Source organism: Canis lupus, chromosome 1 (genome assembly GCF_011100685.1).
Source record: "Canis lupus familiaris isolate Mischka breed German Shepherd chromosome 1, alternate assembly UU_Cfam_GSD_1.0, whole genome shotgun sequence".
NCBI classification, from domain to species: Eukaryota; Metazoa; Chordata; class Mammalia; order Carnivora; family Canidae; genus Canis; species Canis lupus.
Genome location: NC_049222.1, coordinates 113,008,337 through 113,033,165, shown reverse-complemented (window position 1 = coordinate 113,033,165; position 24,829 = coordinate 113,008,337). Strand labels below are relative to the sequence as shown.

At 52.4% G+C, this 24,829-nt stretch overlaps 1 protein-coding gene across 1 annotated transcript in view; it reads right to left on the bottom strand.

Annotated features, from left to right (window-relative positions):
- GRIK5 (glutamate ionotropic receptor kainate type subunit 5) overlaps positions 1-24,829 on the bottom strand; it is a 51,268-nt gene that overhangs the window by 23,990 nt on the left and 2,449 nt on the right. Inside the window, 11 exon segments of the mRNA NM_001287004.1 lie at positions 6,461-6,664; positions 13,785-13,892; positions 14,002-14,106; positions 14,493-14,645; positions 16,318-16,479; positions 16,577-16,630; positions 18,137-18,315; positions 20,198-20,363; positions 20,460-20,557; positions 23,010-23,174; positions 23,451-23,579. Coding sequence (NP_001273933.1) covers positions 6,461-6,664; positions 13,785-13,892; positions 14,002-14,106; positions 14,493-14,645; positions 16,318-16,479; positions 16,577-16,630; positions 18,137-18,315; positions 20,198-20,363; positions 20,460-20,557; positions 23,010-23,174; positions 23,451-23,529 — 1,473 coding nt within the window. The 5' untranslated portion in view covers positions 23,530-23,579.

Genomic DNA, 24,829 nt, shown 5'->3' with positions numbered 1-24,829 from the left:
GTAGCTGATGTGATTCTGTTCAAGTACCTGGGGCTATTTTTTGTCTTCAGATTGGACCCTGACTGCCAGATGTCAGCAGCAGGTTTACTGCCAACCCCTTTAAATGTGACGTCCTGCTCCCGAGATCCGATCAGTGTAATGTTGCCAGGGTAAGTGGACCAGCATGACCCCGGGGCCACTGCCAGGATCAAATTCTCTGTGGCCTGTGCAATGGCAGAAGGCGAGGGAATGGGATGTCACCCTGAGACGAGACTGAGGCATTTGGTGGGCCTCAGGAAAAAGCATTTGCCAGATCAGGAACACACACCAGCTGCCAAGGGCCTTGTTGACTTGCTCCAATAAAGAGACTTCATTTGGGCCAGCGACTGCAGTTGGAGTCGCTGCCTGATTACATTTACAATAATCCACAGTTGTCCAAGATCCATCTGCCTTCTGCATAGGCCGAATCGCCCAGTTGACGGTAGATGAGATCACTACTTCTGCTTCTTTCAAGCCGTTAATGGTGGCACTAATCTCTGCAATTCCCCCAAAGGATGTAGAACTGCTTTTGGATTACTATCCTGGGAAAGGCAGGGAATTCTAGGGTCTTCCACTTGGCTCTTTTACCATAATGGCCCTGACTATATGGGTCAGCAAGCCAGTGTGGGATTCTGCTGGTTGTCATGTATGCCTCTTCCAATTATACAATGGGATGTAGGAAAACTCAGGGTGGGTCTGTGGACCTAGCAGGCCCGTTCTGAGTTGAGCTTGGGCTTAGACTCTATCACCCAACTACATAAGACTCACTGTGGTCCACCAGGCAAAACAGGAAAAATCAAAGTGACCTATCATCTATAAAAATGATGACAGTGGGTTGAGGGGTGGGATGTCTAAATCTCCAAAAGCCAACCAAAATCCTCTGTGTGAGAAGAAGCCTGTATAGAAACTGCTCTAGCTTTTCTGAAAGCGGTTCAACAATATATAACAAAAGCCATACAAAGGGTCCTCTTTTATGCAGTCATTCTATTCAGAGAATCGGTCCTAATCAGCTGCAATGCAGTACAAAGATTTGTGCATAAAGATATTTGCTTCTGATTGTTTATATCTACACAAACAAATAAAAATACCTGGAAACAACTAAGTACAAAAACATGCTTCAATAAACTACAGTCTATCCACATGGGGATTAGTATGCAGCCAGGTAATGTTCTGTTTAGGTGGGAAAAATAAGGTATTATTTTTGGCCTTTGAGATCGGCAGAGTTTTTTTTTTTTTTTTTTCCAAAAGATTGATTATACCGCTTGTTGGCAAGAGTGTGGGAAATGTGACATTCCCGTGCACTTTTGGGGGGAATATAAATTGGTGGAACCTTTCTGAACATCCATTTGGCAGTCTCTGCTTAAAACACATTCGTACTCTTTGACCCGGCGCTTCCGCAGTTTGGAGTTTCTCCTTTAGGAATACACCCACAAATCCACAGGCCCAGCTGATGGTGGCATCGTCTATACCAGCAAAAACTGGAAACCACCCAAATAGGGGCTGAGCTAAATAACTCACGCTCAGCTGCACAATGAAATCCATATTTCTCCTCTCGAATGTTAGTCACCCCAAGCGATCCACGCCCAGAGATAACCCTTATTTCCCCAGACCCAAACCAAACTGTTCCTCCCACATCCTCCCCAGGGTGGGAGCCAGCCTCATCACCCACTCAGCTGCTCAGGCCACACCCTGAAATCACCCTTGATTGCCCTCTCCCTCTCAACTGCACCCAACTCCAGTACGAGCCCTCATCTTCTGTCTTTTCAACCCTCTAACGGATTTTTAACCAGACCATCCTGTCTCTACTCTTGTCCTACTACAGTTATTGCTCAAGAGAGTAGCCAGAGCAATCATTTTAAAGTGATTTAAAAATTAGTCAAGGTCATATGTCCATATAGTGGAACATTATTCAGCCCTAAAAAAAGAATGCGGCGCTGATCCGCGCTATGACATAGATGGATCTTGAACATGTGATATTGGACCAAAGAAGCCACACACAGAAAGCCACATATTGGGCTTCCACTTGTAGGAAGTATCTCGAATAAGTAAATCCACGGAGATGGAGAGACTGGTGGTTGCCAGGGGCTGGGGAAAAGGGGAATGGGACCTGACTACTTAATGGCTATGGGGATTTCTTTAGAAGGTCAAGAAAACATTTTAGTACTAGGTAGAGGTGATGGCTGCACAAACTACTTGCCGCTGAATTATACACTTCAAGATGGTTAATTTTATGTTATGTGAATTTGACCTCAATAAAAAGAGAAAAAACAAATTAGATCACAGCATATTCTCTGCCTACACTCTTCCACTGGCTTCACACACAGTGAAAATAACATCCCAGTTCCTTGTCCACAAGGCCTCCATGATCCAGGCTCTGCTCTAGGGCCTTGTACTCTCCCTCACCACCCCCTCCAAAACCCTGTGAAGGTAATATCATCCCCATTTCAAGAGGAGACACTGAGTCCAGAGACATGATGTGCCTCTCAAGGATCTCATGGGAATGCAGACAACTGAAGCTGGCTCTTCCTAACTCCTAACTAGCTCATGGCTGTAGTAGCCGCAGCAGAGGCCACTCAGACCCCCTCCCTCAGGATCGGGCACTCACTAATCCAGCTGCCAAGCGTGCTGGTGGGGATCACTCTCCGCTTGGTGGCTGGAAGAGCCTCCTTGAGGACAGCCCCCTCCCATGACAGGTTGGTGGGGCATTTACAGGCCTGCCCCCTCACCTCGGGAGCTTTGATGGCCAACTGAGGCCCAGTCTAAGTGCACTGTAACTCTACTCCCTCCTCTGCCCAGGCTTGCTCCTTCACTCCCTCACAGGGCTGATTTCCAAGTGGGCCTTCAGCCTGCTAAAGTCTACCTCAGGGTCTGCTTCCCTGGACCAACCTAAGATATCTGCTTTGCCCTTGAGAGAAGGGCCAGAGAGCACAGGCTTTCTCCTGGGGGTGGGAAGGTGTTCTGGCTACACCATGTGAATGACAGGCCAGACTTGTACCGCAGGAGATCCTACTGGAGGACAAACCAGAATGGAGAGAGATGGGAGGCCAAGAAGTCAGTGAAGAGCCTGGTGAGAGCCTGACTTCGTGCCATGGCAGTAAGGACAGGGAGAAGCCAATTCCAGCAATGGCCACTGGGTGGAATAAAGGGACTAGAATTTAAGACTGGCCTAGGGACGGGTGGGGTGACTGGGGAGATTCCAGTGCCCTGGGCCGTCTTCCATCTGGAAGTCACTCGTCAGCACCAGGCCAGCCTGATGGGGGCCAGCCCTGGCTGTGACAGCCACCAGCCGTGTGGCCTGGACATGGTACCTTGGTGTCTCACTCTCCATTACAGAAAACAGGGCTAATACCAGGCCCTCCTCATGGGGTGGAATTCATACAGTTCAGAAAGCTTAGCCAAGGCCCTGGCACAGTGTGAGTACATCATCAGGAACACTCTGGGCTTCCTGAGGACCTGCTGGGGGTCTGGGAAGGGCCTTGGGTCAGACACACCTGGCTGCGCCCCATGGTGAGGGGAGGCAAGTTCCTTCCCCTCTGAGCCCCGGAGCAGCAGTGGGAAGACTGCGATTTTTAGGACCTTTAAGTAACACTTCAAAAGCCTCTGGCATGTGGTGTGGTGTCAACAAAGGCAGCTGCTGCCGCTGCTGGGAGGCCATGGCGAGTACCCGCATGAAGCTCCGTGTACTCGGCCATCCCACGGGCAGCAGGCAGCTGAGCCTCTGCAGGGCCAAGCCCCGCCCATCCTTCGCGCTCCTAGCCTGCTCCTCCTCCAGTGTTCTCTCCCTAAATGTCATCGCCGCCACCCAGCTGCCCAAGCAACAAGCAACAGAGAAACTCAGTCCTTTCTCCCGTGTCCCCCCCCCCCCGCCCCGGGCAGTCACCAAGCCCTGGTGCTCACAAGCCTCCCCCTGTCTCCATCTCTGCTATCCCCATACCTCCCTGCAGGTCATCCTGCTGCCCACCCCCAATCCCAGTGATTCTGAGACCTTTGGGGGCATATGCTGTGAGCCCCCTGCTCATGGCCAAACTCTTCAACCTGTTCAGTAAGAGCAAGGCCAGGCCTGACTACTGTATCCCCAGGGTGTAGCACAGGGCCTGGTATACAGTAGGCCCTCAGTAAATGCTAGCTGGCTAGGGAACACACAAACACATGAATGTATGCATTGGCCACGTCAGGTATTATTAATATATACCAGTATTATTAGTATTCTTATTAATATGTTAATATGAATATAAATAGAACACATGCTTATAATACACACTACCTTCCGGGCTCCATTCTGAGCCCCAGAAATAACTTGTTTCATGCTCAAGACAGTGGTGTGTACTAGCCACTCTTATTCCTCCAATTTACTGCTGAAGAAATGATGTTAACAGAGTGGTTGGTAACTCGCCCAAGGTCACACAGCTAGTATGCTGCAGAGCCAAGATTCAAATAGGACTCAAGATCACAATCACAGCAGCTCATCAGAAAAGCTCCCCCCAGCCTCTGTGCTATGCTCGCCCCAGACACCATGGTGCCCGATCCTAGCTCATGCTGTAGGATAGGCCTGAAGCTCAGGAGGTTAAGACTCTTCCCCCAGGTCATGTGGCCATAAATCAGACTATCCCGCTACTTCTTTGTTGAATAAACTGGTATTCTATTTATAGTGACTGGTTGGGGGCTACTCGCCCGCAGTCGGCTTACTTCCAGGGACCCTGATGAATGTTAAAAGTTCTGAACCTACATAACTGAAGACTAGGACGTGGAAATGGAAGTCACGGAGAAGCTGGCCAGTCGGGTGGGTGCTGGGCCGACAGTGCTCCATGCCCCCTCCCTTCTCAGACTCTGGCTCTGGGACCTTTAAATCCACCCAGGATAGATGCTTTCAAATAGGCTGGCAGCCGTGGGGCAGTGCCTCGGGCCTGCTCATGGGGTGAGGTGGGAGAGACTTAGCCACCAGGACCCCAGGGACACCCCTACCCCTCCCTCCACCAGAGCTATTCTGCTTTGTCTGGGGTTCTGAGGGTACTTTCAATTGGGGGAAAAAAGGTTCTGCAGTCAAAACAGCCTTTGAAAATCGGTGCCCTAAGGAATAAATTGCCCTTGTCATGCAAAACGGCCTTCTCAAGTCTACCCTGGTGACATTCAGGGGCTTGGAGGCAGTGAATTCTGGGATGGAAGAGACAGGAGGGTAAGGATCCTAGATGCCCTCAGCCAAGTCCAATGTCAAAGCTTCCCTGACTGTTCGCAGCCACAGGTCCTTAATATGTACACCTGCCTGGGGTGTCTGGAGCCTGTTTGTCTAGCATAGGACAGTCCTGCCTCCAGGTACTTGCCCACATGGCTTTTTCCTGCCTGGAATGAAAAGACGGGAATACACATTGAGATCCCCTGCCTCTGACAAGTGACATGTCTGGTGCTGTCTCTGTTTCCTGAAACCCTCCTGACAGACCTGTGAGGCATCACCATCTCCATCCACAGGAGGAGAAAAAGAGAAGTTAAGGAAAGAGAAACAACTCACCTGAGGATTCAAACCCAGACTGGTCTGACTCCAAAATATTTTTTCCACATTATCCTCACTTCCCACCTCCCACACCCTGCCTCTCTCCCTTTTCCCTTCCATCCAAATCCCACCTACAATCAGGTCCCTTCCAGGGCACCCCACTCTCCCTCACCCTGATGTCCCTTGTAGAAATGCCATTTCCTCCACTCTGAACACATTCCCCTGCCCCCACACCCCCTTCAGCCCCCTGTTGAACCCTTCACACCCTTTGGGAGTCTGTTTGGACTTCACTTTTTCAAGGAAGATCTCCCTGGATGCCTGGCTGGATCAGGAGCCTCCCCTGGGTCCCTCCTCTGAGTTTCTCCCATCATAGCCCTGAGGGCTATCTTGTAGGTCATTTGCTTTCCTGAATCTCAAGGACAACCTAACCTTTTGAGAGCAGGGTCCAGATCCACTATATCCTATGCCCAGCATGGTGCAACATACGCATTAGGTGCTCAATAAACACCTTCTGAGTGTGGGGACTTGTGAGTTCAATGCATAGCTTCAATGTCTGCAATGTGCCAGGCCCCCCTGGCAGGGGCAGGACACAGCGCGCAAGTGAGCGCCATCCCTGGCCTCCCAACCTAGGCCTGCCTCCTGCGGGAAACCTCCCACCTCTACGGTCTTTATCCAGTTCTAACTCCATGGCTTTTCTGTTCACTCAAAAAATCCTGAGCACCAGCCAAGTCAAGGTGATGCTAGAGGAGCATGCAGCAAAGCAAGACAAAGGAGGTGATACATTGTCTCTCGTCCCCACCTGCCCCGCACCTGCCCATGACATTCACCAGGTACAAGAACACAGCGCACCTCTTGTTATATGCCAGAGTGCTTGGAGCAGCCACTGGCTGCTTGCTTGCCGGCCTCCCCATGCCCACCTGGGCCACAGCCCCCTCCCCAGACCTGGCCCAGCCGTACCCGGTTGATGAGCTCGCCGACCATGCCCGTCCAGGAGCCATTGGGCTCGGGTGCCCCGTAGAGCCCATCCTCCACCAGCCGCAGGCGGTAACGGAAGCGCAGGAGCTCAGCCAACTCTCGTAGCATGTCCACACAGAAGCCCTCAAAACGCTCATTCCCAGAGAGGGCCTGGAAGTTTGGCCGGCGCATGACATACGGGTTCTCCTGGGAAGCAGCAGAAAAGCGAGGTCAGAGACTGAGCATCTAGGGGCTGTTTGGGGATTCCCGGAGCCCGGGCTGGGCCGCCAGATCAGGAATCCGCCTCAGCGTGGGATGGAATCGCTGCATCCATTCCTTGGCTACAGATGCTCAGAGTGCGGAGTAGGCCTGGAACATCGGGGCAAAGTCTTCAGACGATGTCCCCGCCCCCCCAGCAGATCACAGGGAGCTGTTTTAATCTCCACCAGCCAACCTGATCAATCGTCTCAAACCCAAATGTCTACCAGTGAGGCAGGTTACCTAATAGTTAATCACACTGGAAGGAGATTATGCCAAACTAAAATGGGGGCTTTCAAATTTCTGACAGGACCCACAGTAAAAGATACCTGTTACTTTCGGATGCAAATCACACACACACACACACACACACACACACACACACACATGCTTAAATAGACTGTTCTTCAAAACGGTCCTTACAAAAAAATGGTCCTTACCCTTAGTGACTAAAGGCAGCAGACCCTCGTTATTTTCTCTCCTGCTCTACTTCACTTTTTTTTTTTTTAAGATTTGATTTTTAAGGGACACCTGGGTGGCTCAGTAGTTGAGCATCTGCCTTTGGCTTAGGTCGTGAGCCCGGGGTCCTGGGACCGAGTTCCACATCAGGTTCCCCATAGGGAGCTTGCTTCTCCCTCTGCCTATGTCTCTGCCTCTCTCTGTGTCTCTCATGAGCAAATAAATAAAATCTTTTAAGACAAATTTATTTTCAAGTAATCTCTACACCCAACATAGGACTCAAACTCACAACCCCAAGATCAAGAGTCACATGTTCTACTGACTCTGCCAGCTGGGACTGTGCCCTCTACTTTACATCTGCACAAACCTGTAGCAACACACTGAACGGACTTGATGAGCTAGCAAGGGATCACAGGGTCTGCCCCGCCAGGATTTAGCGCCAGCAGACGCCACCATGAGGGAAGCAGGCCTGAGATGCCAGATGGCCCAACGTCAAGAATTCTGGACTCCTCGGCTGTTTTGTGAAATGTCCTGATTATAAAGGTTAACAACAATTCACATTCTAATACCAATTCTTGCAATGCTCTGCAGGCTAAATAAACACCTCAGACTCTGTACAGGTTTGCTACCTTGATACTTATTTCTGAGGGGTTTACTGGAACCCCCAATGCAGCAAAAATAAGTACAGAAGAAGAGAAAATGTGCCTAGGGCTAGTAAGATTAGGCGTATGAAAGTGATGTCAACAAAAGGGATGCAGTTATTATCTTAATAGGTGTTTGTATGGTGTCACTTCAGACTTAAGAACAAAGGAAGTTAGGAGTTAGGACATAGCAGGGAGGGCTTTGGCGAGAATATCTGCAATGGTGGCCTCGCACTGAGTACCTGCTGAGTTTAAGCACCCCCCATCCCCCTGCCTGCGCTGCACGTGCTCTCTCGAACAGGTTATTTTATTTTTTTAAAGATTTTATTTATTTATTTGACACAGAGAGACCACAAGTAGGGAGAGCCGCAGGCAGAGGGAGAGGGAGAAGCAAGCTTCCTGCAGAGCAGGGAGCCCAATGTGGGGCTCAATCCCAGGACCCTGGGATCATGACCTGAGCAGAAGGCAGATGCTTAACTGGCTGAGCCCCCCAGGTGCCCCCCAGAAGGATCACTTTAACTCCTGGCAGTGACCTTATGCCAGAGGCATTATCAAACTCAATTTACACATGTGGAAACTGAGGCTCACGGAGGTCAAGTAAGGTGATTTTTACCCAGTGACAGGTACTATGAGGCCAAGTCTTAGTATAGGCTCTGGATTCCCGGACCACACAAAGCCCCACAGCTGAGGGGTAGTGGGATGGAGGGAAGTCAGTGCTTCTCTCTCTTCACCAAGCCGCCTTTCCAAGCCCAAAACTGTGGAACGGGGAGTAGGAATGTGAGATAATGCTAATAATAGCATCAGTAGCTAGCATTTCTTGTAGGCTTGCTGTGTGACAGCTATTCTGTCAGCGTGGGAGGTCGGTATTATTACCCTTCTTTTAGAGATGAGGACACTGAGGTCCCAAGAAGTGAAGTAGTAAGTGGCTGAGATGGACAAGTTGGTATGACTCCAAAGCTCTGCTCTTGAGCCCTGTGCTAGACAGAATTCAAGTGGACAGAATCAGAGAGCAACACAGGAGAAGCCAGAGGAGGGACCCAGGACAAGTATCAAAGCAGGAGAATCAGAAGTCAACACTCCTGTAGACAGGCACCAGCACTGGAGCTGGAAGGCTCTCCCCGAACTCTCTGGACATATGGAGTAGGGAACTGAAGCTCAGGGAGGTCAAGTGTTTTGTCTGAGGCCACACAGCTGAAGCAGGGGAGATGAGACAAAGCTGGGACTCAAGATGCAGTAACTGTGCACTGTGAAGCCCTTGGTCCTTCCACCAGGCTCATCTGTTCTCGGCTGAGGCACTTGGGTTATGGATTTGGGTTCAAGGCCTCAGGATTGGGGTCTGGGCTTATAGAATCAGAAATAAGCTGGGGGCCTATGAACAGAACTCAAGTCAGAAAACAATGATCTGGGGGGGGGCATCAGGGTGGCTCAGTCAGTTGAGTGTCTGCCTTTGGCTCAGGTCATGATCCCAGGGTCTTGGGATGGAGCCCCATGTCAGGCTCCCTGCTTGGCGGCGAGTCTACTTCTCCCTCTCCCTCTGCTGCTCCCCCTGCTTGTGCTTGTTCTCTCTCAAATAAATAAAATCTTTTAAAAAAAAAAAAAAAAAGGAAAGGAAAAGAAAACAATGATCTAGGACTCAACACAGGACGCCAGACCAATAGAACCCAGGGTCTTAGGGAGCCTCTCATCCAGGGTTTTCAGATTGTTCAGAGAGTCTTCTGCGGAAGCACTGCAGACAGACAGTGGGCTGGTGCTAAGTCTGATTCTAAGAATCCATCCCACAAATGGCTGTGCATCTGTACACAAAATGTACGCCCGACAGAATCATGGCAGCATGGCTCCTAGTGGGAACAAAGACTGAAGCTGCCTAATTTGGGACAGGTTAAAAAGATTATTGATGTCATCAAAGACTCCTAGGCAACTACTAAAATAACAAGTTCTATCGGATATATTAGGAGGAAAAAAAAAAAACCCAAGCTACAGAACAACGTGTACAATATGCTACTCTTTGTGAAGGAAAAAGTGAGGATGTGCTTGTATATGCACAGACATTTCTGGAAGGATGTGGCCTCTGAGGAAAAAAATGGGTGCCTGGAGTGTAGGGAGCCTGGCTTTTCTCTCCTCACTCCCATGTGCTTTCAATTCTATTTTACATAGCTTTGTATTAACTTCTGTGCCTCTCCCGATGTGATGAATTTTTTTAATTAAAATTTGTAAGATTAAATATTAAAATATTTTAAAATTTTGAAGTAGAATATTTAAACGTATACAGAAATGCCAATGGTCAGAAGAGCCATAGCAATCCTAAAGAAGAAACAGGAGGATTGACTCTAGAGGTATTAATACTTAAATTAAAGCTATGATATTTGAGGGGTGCCTGGGTGGCTCAGTGGTTGAGTGTTTGCCTTTGGCCCAGGGCATGATCCTGGGGTCCTGGGGTCGAATCCTGCATCAGGCTCCCACAGGGAGCCTCCTTCTCCCTCTATGTCTCTGCCTCTGTCTCTGTGTCTCTCATGAATAAGTAAAATCTTTTTAAGAAATCCACACAAAATGAATACATTCTGCCCCCCTACCTCACATGGTACATAAAAATCAATTTCATGTGGATTATAGATTTAACTGTAAAAGGTACAACAGTTAAGTTTTTCGAAAATGAATAGAAGACTATCTTCGTGACCTTGGAGTAGAAAGAATTCTTGAATTCTAAAAGCATTAATCAAAAAGGAAAAGAAAATCACAGATAGAATGGACTTTAGCAAAATTAGAAATCTTCTCTATCAAAAGACAGAGTGCAGAAGCAAGCCACAAAGCACAAGATATTTGCAATACATATATCTAGTAAGGATTTGTATCCAGAATATAAAAATAACTCACAAATTGATAAAAAGTTCATATATCCCAATATTTTTTAATTAAAAAGAAAGATTCAAAAAAAAAGAAAGAAAGAAAGAAAGAAAGAAAGAAAGAAAGAAAGAAAGAAAGAAAGAAAGAAAGAAAGAAAGACTCCAACAAGGGACTTCCCAAAAGAAGAGTATCAAATGGCCAAGAAACCCAAAAAGGTTTCTTCAAGGGTTTCCTGTTAGGAAAATGCAAATGAGAACCACAATGTGGCTGGTAGGGCGGTCCTCAGGGTACCGGGAAGATGGAATGACACAAGCAGAGGGCTTGACCCAGCACTGAGATGTGGGCCATGATGGGTGCTAGTTCATCCAGGATGCAACATCAGGAGAGCATGCCTTTCATGCTGGGAAGCCAGGTGGCTTGCTTACCTCATGTGATCCTTCCACAGCCCTTCTAGGTGGGATTAATAGATCCATCTTACAGATAAAGGAATAGACCACCTGAAGTGGTCAGGAGGAGAGCCCAGAGTCACCAAAGAGAAGGATGGATGTCCCAGCATGACGAAGACAATCATGGGGACCCCTGAGTGTTCTGGCAAACCTCTGCAGGAGGGAACAGAAGGAAGGCCCCTCACAGCCTTGCCTCCATGGGCCTTCTTTTGCTCCTTAGCTTCCTTGTGGGGCCTCCGTCAATCTTGGTCCCAGCCACCCTTTCGGCTCCAGACCAGTGAGCCCCACCTCTGAGACAGCCTCACCGTACCCCCATCTCAGACCTTCCCCTGTTAACCTCACCCCCAGCCTCTGCCAGCCTCAACACCTGCAGCAGCTTCTCTTCCCGACCTCAAGCACCTCTCCTCCCTGGAGCTTTTCTGACATCTGGATCTGACTCTGCCCCTTTCTGCTCAACACTCTCCAAGGGTCCAAGGGCTCAGGGAAAGCATAACCGCATCCTCTAGAGACCCTTCCCCCTCCGCAGCTGCACAGCCTCTAGGCCACCTTGGTCACAGCACTTACCATCCTCCTGGCCCCTCCATGCTTGGTAGGGGCCAGGCACTATTCTAGGCCTCAGGGACAGAGTAGGGCAGAAGGCCAACCCTGACTGCCTCTTGTCCCAGGCACCCAGTTTGAGTCACACCAGAATCCCTAAATGCCTGACGTAGGCCCTGCCCAGAAATACAAGTCAGAAAACACGAGTGAACGATGGGTACGTCCTGCTGTGCACACAAAGCCGCTGCCTCCACAACCAGTCTGGCACATATCTCCTAAGGCCCCTGCTCTTATAGCTCATGCTTCTTGGGATGTCTGGCCCTTCCTTCCCTATGCATCCAAGTCCTACATAGCTTCTAAAGCCCTGTCTAATGCCACCTTTTTTGTGAAGCCTTCCACTAAACCTTCTAAACCTGAGTTAGCCCCTCCTTTCTAAGGAGGGGCCCTCATTATCCTGGGTTGGAATGATTGTATCCAGCTCAGGACTCCTCCATCAGACTGGCATCCCCTTCCCCAGTGCCACTTAAGAGTAAGGAAACCACAAGACCACCTATGACTAATCACATGCTTCCAGCATTTGTGTGAGGCCTGGTGTACAGCAGTTTCAATAAAAATGTGTGGAATGAATGAATGAATGAGCCATAAATGTCAGGAAGAGAACAACACAGGCTCATGGGCTTTTGGGGGAAAGGAGAGACAGATGTGAGGAAGAAATGAAGCCTCCAGGGTGACGGCTCGTTTCTCCTGACATCCCCTCCCTGACCTCTGTCCCTGCTCCCTGCCCAGATGCCATCTCTTTTGGCCCTGGGAAGCTTCTGGGTCTGACCACACTGCCACAGGCATGGAGGTGTGACTTCCCTCAGCTGGCCCAGCCTGGCCCTCAGGGCCTCTGGTTGAGGCTGTTACGGAGTGTCTGGTTCCCTGTCTGCAGGCCATCTGGCCCTCCCCAGCAGGCTCACTGGCCCTTCTCCAGAGGGACACGACGTCCACACTAGATCAGGAGTTCCCCAGGGACTGAGAGGATAGTTCTGCGCCGCACTGCTGAAGGGGGCATCCTGTGGCACCTGTGGCAATCCTCTCAACCTCAGCATCACAGCTGTGAGCTGCCCCCGCCTGCACACTTACTGAGGGGCTCCCACAGACACCGGCTGCCAGCACACCGGGGACCTGGCTGCTCCGAAGGCCATGGCTGCCTGGCACACGGGCCTCCAGGCCTAGCTGTGCATCACCCCCTGCTCACCAGGTCCTGTGTATCACCCCCTTCCTGACCTCCTGATGGCCCACCATGCCTGGCAGGAGGTGGCAGGGTGCCGGGGAGAGAGCACAGGCTCCGAGCATGTCACTCAGCTCCAGCCAGGAGTCGCCCTGTGACCTGTTTCCTTACCTTCAAAACAAGGGAAATCAGACAAGCCTCACAGAGTGGCTGATAGGTTTATAAAGCAGCGCCTGGCAAGGGCCCTGTATGGTGGCTGGTATAGAATGGGGTGCTCCGTAAATATTCACTGACCCACAAAGGCCCCTGGGTCTCTGATCTGCTCAACTCAGGAACAGCCCACACAGGGGCTACAGGATCATTTCCCTGGCTGGTGTCAAGTATGAAAGGACCACAAATGCAGGGCACAGCGGCCACGGCTCAGGCTCTGGAGCCTCTGGGGCACGACTTCCACTCTGGCTCTACCATGTCCTTGGTGTGAGACCTGGGGCAAGATGCCTCACCTCTCAGAGGCCCATTTTCCACAGCTTTAAGATGTATATGGAGTTGTCACACGCCAACACACTCAACTAGCAAGTGTGGCAAAATGACTGCTCGGCCAACCATGATTTACAGGTGCCGACCCTGGACCAGACAGTGTGGGAGGTGCCCTGCCTGTGTGGCCCCATGGGATCCCTGTGACGTCAGTCATGTCTGTGTCTGCTATGTGACAGCAGGTTGGCAGAGCCTGTGCCCTCCCCTCTTCCAGTGGTGATTAGGCTGGTGACTCCTTGGCCACAGTCAGGAGTTGCCGGGCACATGGGTCACATTCCCTTCAGGTCTGTGAGCTGTGTGAGCAGAGGCATCCTCTCCTCACTAGGACCGGGCTGGGGCACTGCTCAGGAAAGGCCCCTCCACCTACTACCCAACCCCCTCCCCCAAGGGCCACTCACCAGAATGGTCGTGACCACCAGTGTCTTGTTGGCCAGGGTCTGCGACAGGTTGATGTCCAGGGTGGTGGCATTCATGGCCAGGGTCCGGTTAGAGTACCATACCCCGATCTGGGGCAAAGAAGGTGCCATCAGCACAGGCCCTGGCCTAAAGACGCCTCAGCCCTCTGGGCCTGCCCCCACCCCATCACGACTCTGCAGTTTCCCTGGACCTGCTCACCTCACGGTGGCCCTGCCGAGACTTCTCTAGGATGCGCAGGGTGTAGTTGGTCCTCTGTCCTTTGCTGTTGAACTCGACCCTCCCAGTCAGCCCGTCATACTCTACCTAGCAGGGTGGGAGGCGGGCAGAGGGAGGGGTGGCAGGGGCCCAGAGATACAGGCAGGAGAGCCCCAGAGGGGAGGAGACAGAGAAGGAAAAGACAAACAAGAGAGGGAGAGGGACCAGGAAGAACCACAGTTAAAAGAGAAAGACGACGCCCCAGCAGAAGGGAGATGGAATAAAGAAGCAGGGAGAGGGCAGCACAGACAGGCAGAGAGAAAGCCAGGAGGGGAGAGACCATGGAAAGGAGGAGGGAGAGGCCCAGAGAAAGCAGGAGGCAGGTGGTGTTGGCAGCGGGGGAGAGGGCAGAGGGGCCACAGGGTGGACACGGTGAGTGTCCCAGCCTGAGACAGACGGCCCTGCCCCCTCGGCCCTCCCCGCCCCCAGCTCACCATGCGCAGGTAGTTCATGAGGCTGGTCCCGTGGGGCCAAATGTTGGCCGACGTACAGGCCAGCGGCTTCACGCCGATCTCTTGGCTGCGGTTCAGCTCCCGGACGGCGCTCACCACCACATGCACGGCGTCAAACATCAGGGCCGCCGACAGCTGCAGGGGGACGGGAGGGGGAGACAGAGGTGGGGCAGGACAGGGGAAGAGGCAGCTTAGCCAAGGGGACCCCAAGCCCCCATGATGCTACCCTAAAGCCCTCAGACAATCCCTGCCTCTCCAGGAACATGAAAACAAGCGGGTGGGCAGGAAGGACCGGTCTCTGGGTGCCTCTCTCAGGGAATCAGATGGCAGTGGGGAAAATGTACGTGCTGCCCATGCCTCTGTGGGAGTAGCTCCTCCTGAATCATGAGGCGCCTGTGTATTTGGGGAAGGGCACGTCAGAGAGGGTTTGCCTGGACGGCCAGCTGGGTCACCTCCAAGGGACATTCTCGTGGACCTGAGGGCGAGCCCCAGCATCTGTGTCTACGTGGCTGCTGTGGGCATGAGAAGAGGGCCACAGCCTGATCGTGTGTGGGGACACATGTACGTAGGCTGGACAAATGTGCCTATGTGTCTACACACAGGGTGGGTGTGGCATCTAGAAGGCAGGCGAGCATAATGGTTGTAAGCGTAGGCCTAGGCAGCAGGCAGCTCTGAGCCAGAGGTCTGGATCTCCTATTTCCTATAGAGGGCCAAGTCCCCACCCCTGTCTGAACCTCAGTTTCCTTCCCTGTAAAATGGGGACAATTGGACTCTCTGCCTCCATGTTCTAGTGTGGGGATCAAACAAGATAATCCACGTATGAGCTCAAAACTGCCCAGTACAAAAACAAAAACAAAAACAAAAAAACTGCCCAGTACACAGTGAAGGCTTGATACACATCAGGCATTGCTCTGTGGCTGGGGACATGTGTCTGTGCACATGTGTTTGTAAGAGTGGGTCTTCGCTGGACTGAAGTGAGGGCCTGAATGAACATCTGTGCTGTGGAGAAAGGTGCAGGGGTGCACACAAATGCGCCTCTGCCTACGTTTGTCTGTAACGCCCGATTGCGTGGCTCCATGCATGCATGTGTTTCTCTGTAGGAAGAGTGCCTCGGTGTCTTGGCATATGACTATGAACAAATAGTCATAAGTCTGTGAACAAATACACATAAGTATGCATCTTTTGTATGTTTGCCTTTATTCAACATATATCATTGGACACCTACCCTGAGCCAGGCTGATTTTAGGCACTAGGGATACAATGGTATACAAAACAGAAAGAAACCCCTGCTCTTGTGGAACTGACGGTCTAAACATCTGTACCTAACACCTAAGCAAAACATAGAGCAACTTACGTGGTGATTGAATATGCAGAGACAGGTGCTGTGGAGAAAAATTCAGTAGAGGAAGGGGCTAAATAGTAGGGAGTTTCTCATTTTTAAGATGGGGGACCAAGGAAGGTCTTATAACCAAGGGAACATTGGAACAATAATTTGGCAATGAGGCAGTGAGTCACTAGTTCTCTGGGGAAGTATGTGTGAAGGAGTGGGAGAAGTGAGGGCAAAGGCCCTGGGGTGCATGTGTACTGGGGCCATAGAGGCAGATGGAGGAGGCCAGTGTGTCTGGGGTAGCAGGGGAGGTAGAGAGGAGGAAACAAGTCAGACTTATCTCAGGGCCACCCTGTGAGGCCTCAAAGCATAGACTCGGGAAGCGTGTGGGGGCACCAGAGGGTTCTGAACACCATCTGACCCACGTTTGAAGGGGGCCCCAGAAGTGTCTGTGTGCCCAGGAGGAGGGCAAGTGCTCACCGCAGGACCCGGGTAGGTGCTGGCTTCACAGTTCTCCCTCCAGGACATGTTGAGGCTACGCACAAACTCGGGGTAGAAGGGATGTGAGGTGTTGAACATGGAGAAACCCAGAATGTTGGAGGTGTCCTCCACGATCCCATCCAGGTGCAGGATGGGGAAGTCCTGGGACCAAGAAGAAGAAGTGAGGCCTGGGTCCAGGCCCCATATGGGACAGACACCAAGTAGAGTGGGGGCTGGAGGGGCTGGGTGGGGTACGCACCATGGTGGTGAGGATGTACTTGTAAAACGCTGAGGTCATTCCCAGCTCTGAGGCCTGGAGAACACGGGGCAGCACAGAGGTGGCGGGAGAGATGGAGACCCACAGGCAGGGCCGAGGAGACGCCGAGAGAGGAAGAGAGATTTAGAGACAGGCCTAGTGAAGACACCCGTGGGAAACGCAGTAAGAGACACCCAGAGACAGGGAGAAGGAGACGCATGGGGGCAGAGGAAGACCTCAGTCCCCAAGATCATGTTGTGTGAACTGGTGCCCTAGCGGGGATGACGGTGTCGGTGGAGGAGAGAATGGCCCCCTCAGATGGCTGCACCCCTCTGTAGCGCACTTGCAAGGCTGCCTCCTGGAGACAGGCAGGCAGAGGGATGCTTAGAAACAGGGCAGGCCACTTAGAAACAGGGCAAACCTTGAACCCTAACCTTCTCCCCGCACTGCCCCTGAGCCAAGTTTGGGCGGCTACTGTGTGGGGCCTAGCCTGGTCACGGGCCAGATACAAAACAAAACAAAACAAAAAAACAAAAAACAACAACCCTGCAATATTTAAAAACACTTTGCAGCACTTCAACTGGAATCTCAAAATTCACATTTGGAGCACACCCTTCTCCACAGTCCTCGAGGAGAATAAAACTAGAAGCTCTCTCCCCACCAAGGGTACAGAAACCTGTCCCCACTATGTCATAGAACAGTAAACAGCACCAGCCTGCACTGACTGAGTGGCAGGAGCTGTCATTGTGAGGGTCACGGCCTACTCCCTGGCACAGAAGCGGACTTAAGAGGAAAGTCACCACTGGTCATTAGGCTCACAGGGCCCCAGGCCTGCCTCCCTCCCAAGCCCAAAACCTTTTCTCTAAGCTTTCCTTCCTCAAAGGCCCTATAGATTCATCCACACTTCTTCCTGTTTGCTATGATCAGCAGTGACATATGGTTTTAATTAAAAAAAAAAAAAAGCTGGAGAAAAATAAATAATACAGATTAGATTATGAGAATGAATTAAGAGCAGCGAAACAATGAATGATTAATGAATATGGATCACTGCTGGAGGGCACGTGGCAGGCCCATGGGGGAAGGTCCTGGCACTACCTCGCCTGGGTGCCCTTGAGCCAACCCATTTCTCCCTGGAACCCTGACTCCTTCAGCCACAAAATGATTATCACGCTTGTCCTGCAGGGTGGGTGGAAGCCAAATTCAAGTGCCTCCAGGCAGCAGGACAGGCACTCAGTGAAGATCACAGGGAGCTCCCACTGCACCTGTATCTCCTCTGGGCCAGGACCCATCCCAAGCGCTATGCCACCATTCACTCACTAAGCCTTGCAGGGACCCAGCACGCAGGAACATTCACAGAGAGGAGAGGGGACCGTCCAGGGCCTGACCAGGGGTGCAACCAGGAAGCGTCCGAGCTGAGACAAACTGCATGCTAATCATCTGTAGTAGGAAGAGGATCTCCACACCCCATGTGACCACTGAGACACCGCGGGCACTAGGTGACTTGCTCCTTCACCCCACATTTCTGCCCCGACCCTGTAGGGAAGCAGAGACCAGGGGACCCACCTTACGGAGGATGAGGTGAGAGATGGACGCGTTGGCGTCAATGATGATGGTGGACACCTTGTCGTCGCGGATCTCCTTGAGCAGTGGCGTGGGGTCTCGGCTGTCGTCCAGCATCCTCACTGACAATGTCTCCTTGGAGATAAGGAAGCCACGCACGAGCTCCTCCAACCGCAACAGGCCTGGGGGAGCAGGAGGGCCCAGGTCAGAGTCCACGGCAAGTGCCCAGCACAGGGGAGCCTGGGAGAAGATGAGGGCCACACTGCCCAGGGTTCAGGTGGCTCTCTTGGGGAATTGGGCCCCAGGACCCTGTGCTGAACCTCCACGCAACTGTCTCCTGCCACCTTTCGACCCACTGGGTCGTGTGACAGGGATTTCACAGTTCACTCGTGCAAGCCACACTCCACTCCTGTTGCCCAAGCCACCACCAGCGTGCTGGGGGCTCAGGCCGAAATCCTGACAGCAGCCTGGCGTCCTCGCTTTGTCTCTGACCTATACCCACTGCAACACGACCCTATCACCAAACTGACCTAAACCACTGCCTTCCCTCACCCGTTACGACCGACAGCCACACCTGTCCCCAAGTCTGTTAGCTTCACAGCAGCCACAAGCATGTCAAGCAGATGGTGCTTCCTCTGGCCCAAACCTCCTCTGGGCTTCTGGCTCATTCAGAGTAAAGGCCCAAGTACTCACGGTCTCCAGGTCCTGCACATCCCCTGGCTGTCCTCCTGACCTCACTGTATCGCACACACCAAGGCCCCACTCCTGTCCTGTGGCCTTTGTGCTAGCTGTTCCCTCTTCTCCCAGACCCCCGCACATTCCCTCCCTCACCACCTTCAGGTCTCTACCCAAATGTCACCTCCTTGAAGAAGTGGTCGCCATCTCATTTTGAGGTGCACCCCTTCCTCCAGCACCCCCAGTCCCTGCTACCCTCTTCTGTTTGCCCCATTAGAAAGCAGGCCTGATAAGGGTGGGGTGGGGGTCCTAGCCTGGCTCCCGCATGCCCGTGGCTCTCTCCCCTATACGGAGAGCAATGTCTGGGCCATGGCAGGTGTTCAGTAAATATCTTTTAGAAGACAAATTTCTCCTGGATGTTACGGAGTGTGGTTCCCCCTCTCTCACCAGCTGCACACCCACAAACCCACCAACTTACTGGATATTTCTACTTGATGGTCTCAAAGACACCCTGACCAAACTGTTCCCCCCCATTCTTGGGCAGAACCAGGCACCATCTGTGTTGGCACCCTCTCCCTTCCCTGGCGACTCTCTGCAAACCCCTCCTGGCCACTCCAGCCCTCAGTCACCACCTAAGATTTAAGTAGCATCACTCCTCCCTGCCTGGTGCTGGTCTCCAGCCACACCCTATGGCACTCTTCAGTTGGTTCTCTGGGCTGCAGCCAGAGCACTTCCTGCGACGCACACCCGGCCACGTTCCCTGCCCCACCCTACGTGGGAAACTTCCAGGGCCACCACCACATTCAGGCTGACACAGGCCCCCTGCCTGATTGTACGTCCTGCATGTGCTGCTTCATTGCTTCCACACTCTGGCAGTGGGCTGGCTGGGGGCATCCTTGAGCCTCTCAAAGAGGCCTTGCTCCCCTGGGCCCTCAGCCTCTGCCCTGCCACACATCCACCTTTCCCTGACTCCAATTCATCCCCAACCTTCAGGTCCAGCTCAGAAGCCCCTTTCTTGGGGACACAGGCTCTGAGTTTTCTGGATCCAGGTGGGATTCCCTTCTATGTCCTCTGACAGTACCCCACATGCCCACTGACAGAGCATGGATCACTGCACATCACAACTGCTCTGCTACTGTGTCCCCCACAGGTCCTGGAGTGAAATCAGGGGCCACACCTAGTGTGAAACCGCCAGGCCTAGCAGGCACCTTGCACACAGGTGCCAGTCACTACCTGTTGACCAAATGATCTCTTTAGGTAGGTGAGGAAGTCTGGGTTCCTAAAGGGAAAGGGGGTGAGGACTGGGGAAGCTTGTGCTGTGTGGGAGACTAGATCTCTTGGGCAGGGGAATTTAGGGGAATAGAAACAAAACATCCAGTTCTCCCTCACACTCGGCCTTGGCGCAGATGAGGCTGGCCGAGGGGTAGTTGAAGGACTTGAGGATTCGGGAGACCGCCAGGCTGACGTCCTCGTTACTGGGGTACAGGCTGACGGACGCGAAGCGCAGGTACTGCAGGCGGGGTGTCTCCTCGGGACCCACCTTGATGTGGGGGATCTGGACAGAGAAGGAGCCTTTGCTTCTACCCCATTGCCTCCTCCCCAGCCTCACCTCCCAGGGACCCACCCCCACCCCACCCCACACTCTACTCACCTCCTTCTCCCCACAGATATGGCTCACGGTGGAGGCAGACGCAGGGCTGGAGGAGGGCCCCAGGACAGACACGACCCCTTTAGGCAGGATCTGACACACTGCAAGGGGTGGGAAGAGACAGATGGCAGTCAGGGGGCCTCCTCTCCGTACCCACCTGGCCCAGGAGTGCACCTGATGCTTGGAGCTGCCAGATCTCCCCTGGCCACCCCAGAGCCAGAGGCCCAATCTCCAACCCCATCCACTGCATTGGACAAGACAGAGAGAGGTGGGGAGAAATGGGAAGAGGGATGTGTCAGACCAAGAGAGAAACAAAGGAAGGACAAAGAGGAAAGCCCACGGGTCTTCTGGAGCCAAAACTAGTGCCTAGGTGCTCAGCCTGCCTCACTCCTCCCTTCTAACCAGCTACAGCCTCGGGTACATCCCATGGCCCTTCCACCCCAGACCCACAGCCCAGGGCCCCTCTAGGCCCCACATCCCAAACAGCTCTTCTCTTACATTCATCTGCTCCTCTTTCTTCTTCTTTTTTTGTCTTAATATTTTATTTATTTATTCATGAGAGACACAGAGACACAGCCAGAGACATAGGCAGAGGGAGAAGCAGGCTCCCTGCAGTGAGCCCAATGTGGGACTTGATCCCAGAACCCTGGGATCACGACCTGAGCCAAAGGCAGATGCTCAACCACTGAGCCACCCAGGAGTCCCTCTTTTTTCTGATTTCTTTCCTCTTAAACATGTGTACATCTCAACACTGGGAGGTAGAAACCCTTGTTTTTGCCTGCTCAATGCTTATTCTCATGGCAAAACCCTAACTTCTCCTCAGGGAACTATAAGTTTCCCAAGAGTGGCTGGCACTCAGGCCAGTATCACAGAACCACACTGCCCTGGCCACAGTGACTGGTGCATAGATGAGGACGGGCTCAAACCAGGCCATCAAGAGCCTTCCCCAGGTTTTTGCTCTAATTATTACTAGGTTTGCTATCCTGGTAAAATGTAAGCTTTGAGCTATTGGGGCCGGGATTTTAGGGAGAGTATTCCTGAAAATGAAGCCAACTTAGAGGAGGTCAGGGACCACAGATGAAGACAGAGATTCTTGGGACATCATTTGCCATGCCTGAAGTTAGTCAGCCCTAGGCCTTCTGCTGTCATGAGCTGCTAAGTTCTTTTTCCCTTAAGGACAGCCCAAGTGGGGCTCCTGCCACAGCCACCTAAATGCCTTACCTTCCTCTAAACTTGATTCTTCTGTGCCTTCCACATTGGGTAAAGGCTCCATTTGTACAGACCAAATGCTCAGAAACGATCCTTGCCTTCAATCCTTCTCTCAATAGGCAAATTAGTCACCAAGTCCTTTCTCTTTTCTGTCCTCAAATTTTCTCACATCTGTCCCCTTCTCTTTGACTCCCTCCTCCCCTGCCCTACATTAGGGCTCTCAACTCAGGCATGCAACAGCCTCCTCACTTATCATCCAAATCTAGCCTCCAAATTTACCCCCAGAAGCCCAGCTCCCTGGCCTAAACCCATCAATGGCTCCCCTCCGCCTCTTGGTGAGGCCCGCAGCTTTCAGCCCGCCACTGTAGGCCTCCTTGAACTGTTCCGCCCATCTGCCCAGCCTCATCTCTCATGGCTCCATTGCACTTCAGCCCAAAAATCTCTCACAATTCCTCCAAACATGTCCTGAGTCCAGGTAATCAGGACAGGTGCAACCCTAGACCCTGTCCCCTGGCTCCATATACCCACTTCCTCTGCTCCAGCTCCAGACTAAAGGCATATGCCTGGAACACCATCTGCCTTCTCATCCCCCATCCCAGCTTCTCCCAGTTTGTGCACCAATCAGAAAAGTATAAGCAACATTGTACCCCATTCTTCCTCTCCCTGACTTGAAACATACATAAATACAACAAAGGCTCTGATAAGGCCTGTAAGAAATCAACCAGTCAGAAAGAAAGAAAGAAAGAAAGAAAGAAAGAAAGAAAGAAAGAAAGAAATCAACCAGTCTAAAACACACTGAAGGCAGCATCTCCTGAAGGTGTACAAACCCAGAAAGTCTGTTCAAGAGACACGTATTAACATTCACTCAATCTGTCAGGATCCAACAAATACTTATGCACTCCTACTCCGTGGCTACTGATGTTCTACGGAGCATACTTTGAGCAATGCCACTCTTTCTATATCCTGCTCGCCTTTCAGAGCTCAGAACTTTAGTTTAGCCTGCTCCAAAGTGCCGTCACTGTCCTTGCCCCTGAAGCCCCCTGGTCTCACTGCCCAGGTCCCTCATTACTCAGCTCTGAGGGCTGTATCCCTGGCCAGCTATGAGCTTATCTTTCAAATGAGGCCCTCAGCTCCTATAGGGCGGGGCTGGGGCTGGTGCTCTCCCCACCTCCCCACGCTCAGCAGCACCATCTCTGGGAAGGAAAAGGTAGAGCAGACACAAAGGAAGGAGCAGGTGAAACTAGAAAGAAACAAAGCAAGCTGAGGGAGGCTGGAAGCTGAGGAACAGACTGAGGGCTACCAGCCTGCCCCGCCTCATCCCACACCCCCTGTGGCCCTGCTCACTGGTGTCCGTGGTCTCGTACTGGCTGTCCCGCTGAAGCTCGAAGATGTCTACTTCCACCCGGGCCTTGGCTGGGACTTCAATGATCCCGTTGATCTGCTCCCGGGCCAGAGCCAGGGCCAGACGTTCACCACGGCCACACACTGTCTGGTCATCCAGGATCGCAGCTGAGGGGACACAGGGATTGGGGACTTGGGTGCTAAGAAAGAAAAGGCTGGGGTCCTAGACTCCTGGGCTCTGAGGCGGGGGTGGGGATGCTGACAGGGGTCCAGGCTCCCGGATCTAAGCTTAGAGCTGGAAGTCCAGGAGGAAAAAGGAGCTGGAGGTGCTGTTCCTTGTTGCCGAGGGAAGCTGAGACCCAAAGCCCAGATTCCCGGGTCCTTGGGGACTGGCATGCTTGGGAGGGTCTCTGTGGAGGCAGGGCAGGGGCTGAGGGGCCTCACCCATGCGCAGTGACGAGAGCACCTGGCGGCTGGGGCTGGCGAAGGCAACAATCAGCAGCAGCAGCAGCTCAGCCGGCATCTTCCTCCCCTCCTCATGGGGACGCAGCTGCCGCGGCCCCCACTCGCCACCTGCAGGGAGCCCCCCCGCCCACAAGGAGATTGCTGATGGGGGTGCCTCAGAACCCTTTGGAGGACTGCTAGACGAGGTAGTGACCATAGACCCCGGGACATTGTGGGTGAGGTCTGAAGGGCCCTGTCCTTGTCAGAAGCTGACAGTACCACGGGCATTGCTGCAAAGGAAGCTCGAGTTCTGAGAAGCACCACCAAGAAGGACCCCCCCAGCACTGAGTGGGGACAGGCACTGCAGGAGGACAGTCACAGCTACCAAAACAGAAGGGATCTCAGGTAAGAGCAAATTCCAGGGACCATCCCCACTCCAATAGGAAACCAGGAAGTGCCACCCCCCACCCAGTCCCGCCCCTGTCTCTGGGCAGGCCACCGTTCCTAGGCAACAGAAACTGGCTGGAGAGGATGCGGTGGTTGCTAGGCAACCCCATCCCAGGCCTCACTTGCCACTTTCCTGACGTCCCTGGTTCCCACAATCCCCCGGGGAAAGAGGCCTGGACATCCGGGGTCTGGAGGAGAGAGTATCTGGGAGTTAAGGAAACTTGGAGAGAGAGGGAATGATGGAGAGAGTCAGAGACACACACAGAGACAGATGGATGGACTTGAGGCAGCCAAGGGGCTAAAAAAAAAAAAAAGTAAAGAGAGAGAGAAGGGAGAAACAGAGACAGAAATAGAAAGAGAGGTTGAGGCAGAGAAAATACAAAGAAATTTGGAAAAGGAGAAAAAGAAAAACAGGCAGAAATACAAGGGAACAAGAAGATAAGAAGACAGGAAGCAGGGGGAATAGAGATGGAGAGGACAGAGGAGTTTCTGGGAGGTAAGGAAAAGGGAAGAGGCAGCAGGCAGGGAGCCATGGGAGTAGAGAAAGGGCAGGGTGGGGAGAAGAGTGTAGGGCAGGCGGCAGAGAGAGAAATTAAGGCACAAGAGACACAGAATGGAACAGGAAGACAGAAAGGAGAGAGGACACAATCCCACTTGAGATGCCACCAGAGACAGCTGGAAAGGAAGACTGAGTAAGGCAGGGAGTGAGCTATCTGCCAAAGAGGTGCCACACTGCAGCCCCCCACTCTGCTCTAGGAAGCCGAAAAGTAGGGGGGAAGACAATGCATCTCTGCTCTCCAGAACAGCTCCATCCCTAGGAAGTTAGAGTCCTCCAAGTACCCTAGCCTTCTGTGGGGCATCCCCCACACCTAGGGAAGGAATGAGTTTGGCTAGATGCACAGCTTCACCTGGCCAAGAGCCATGCCCCAATG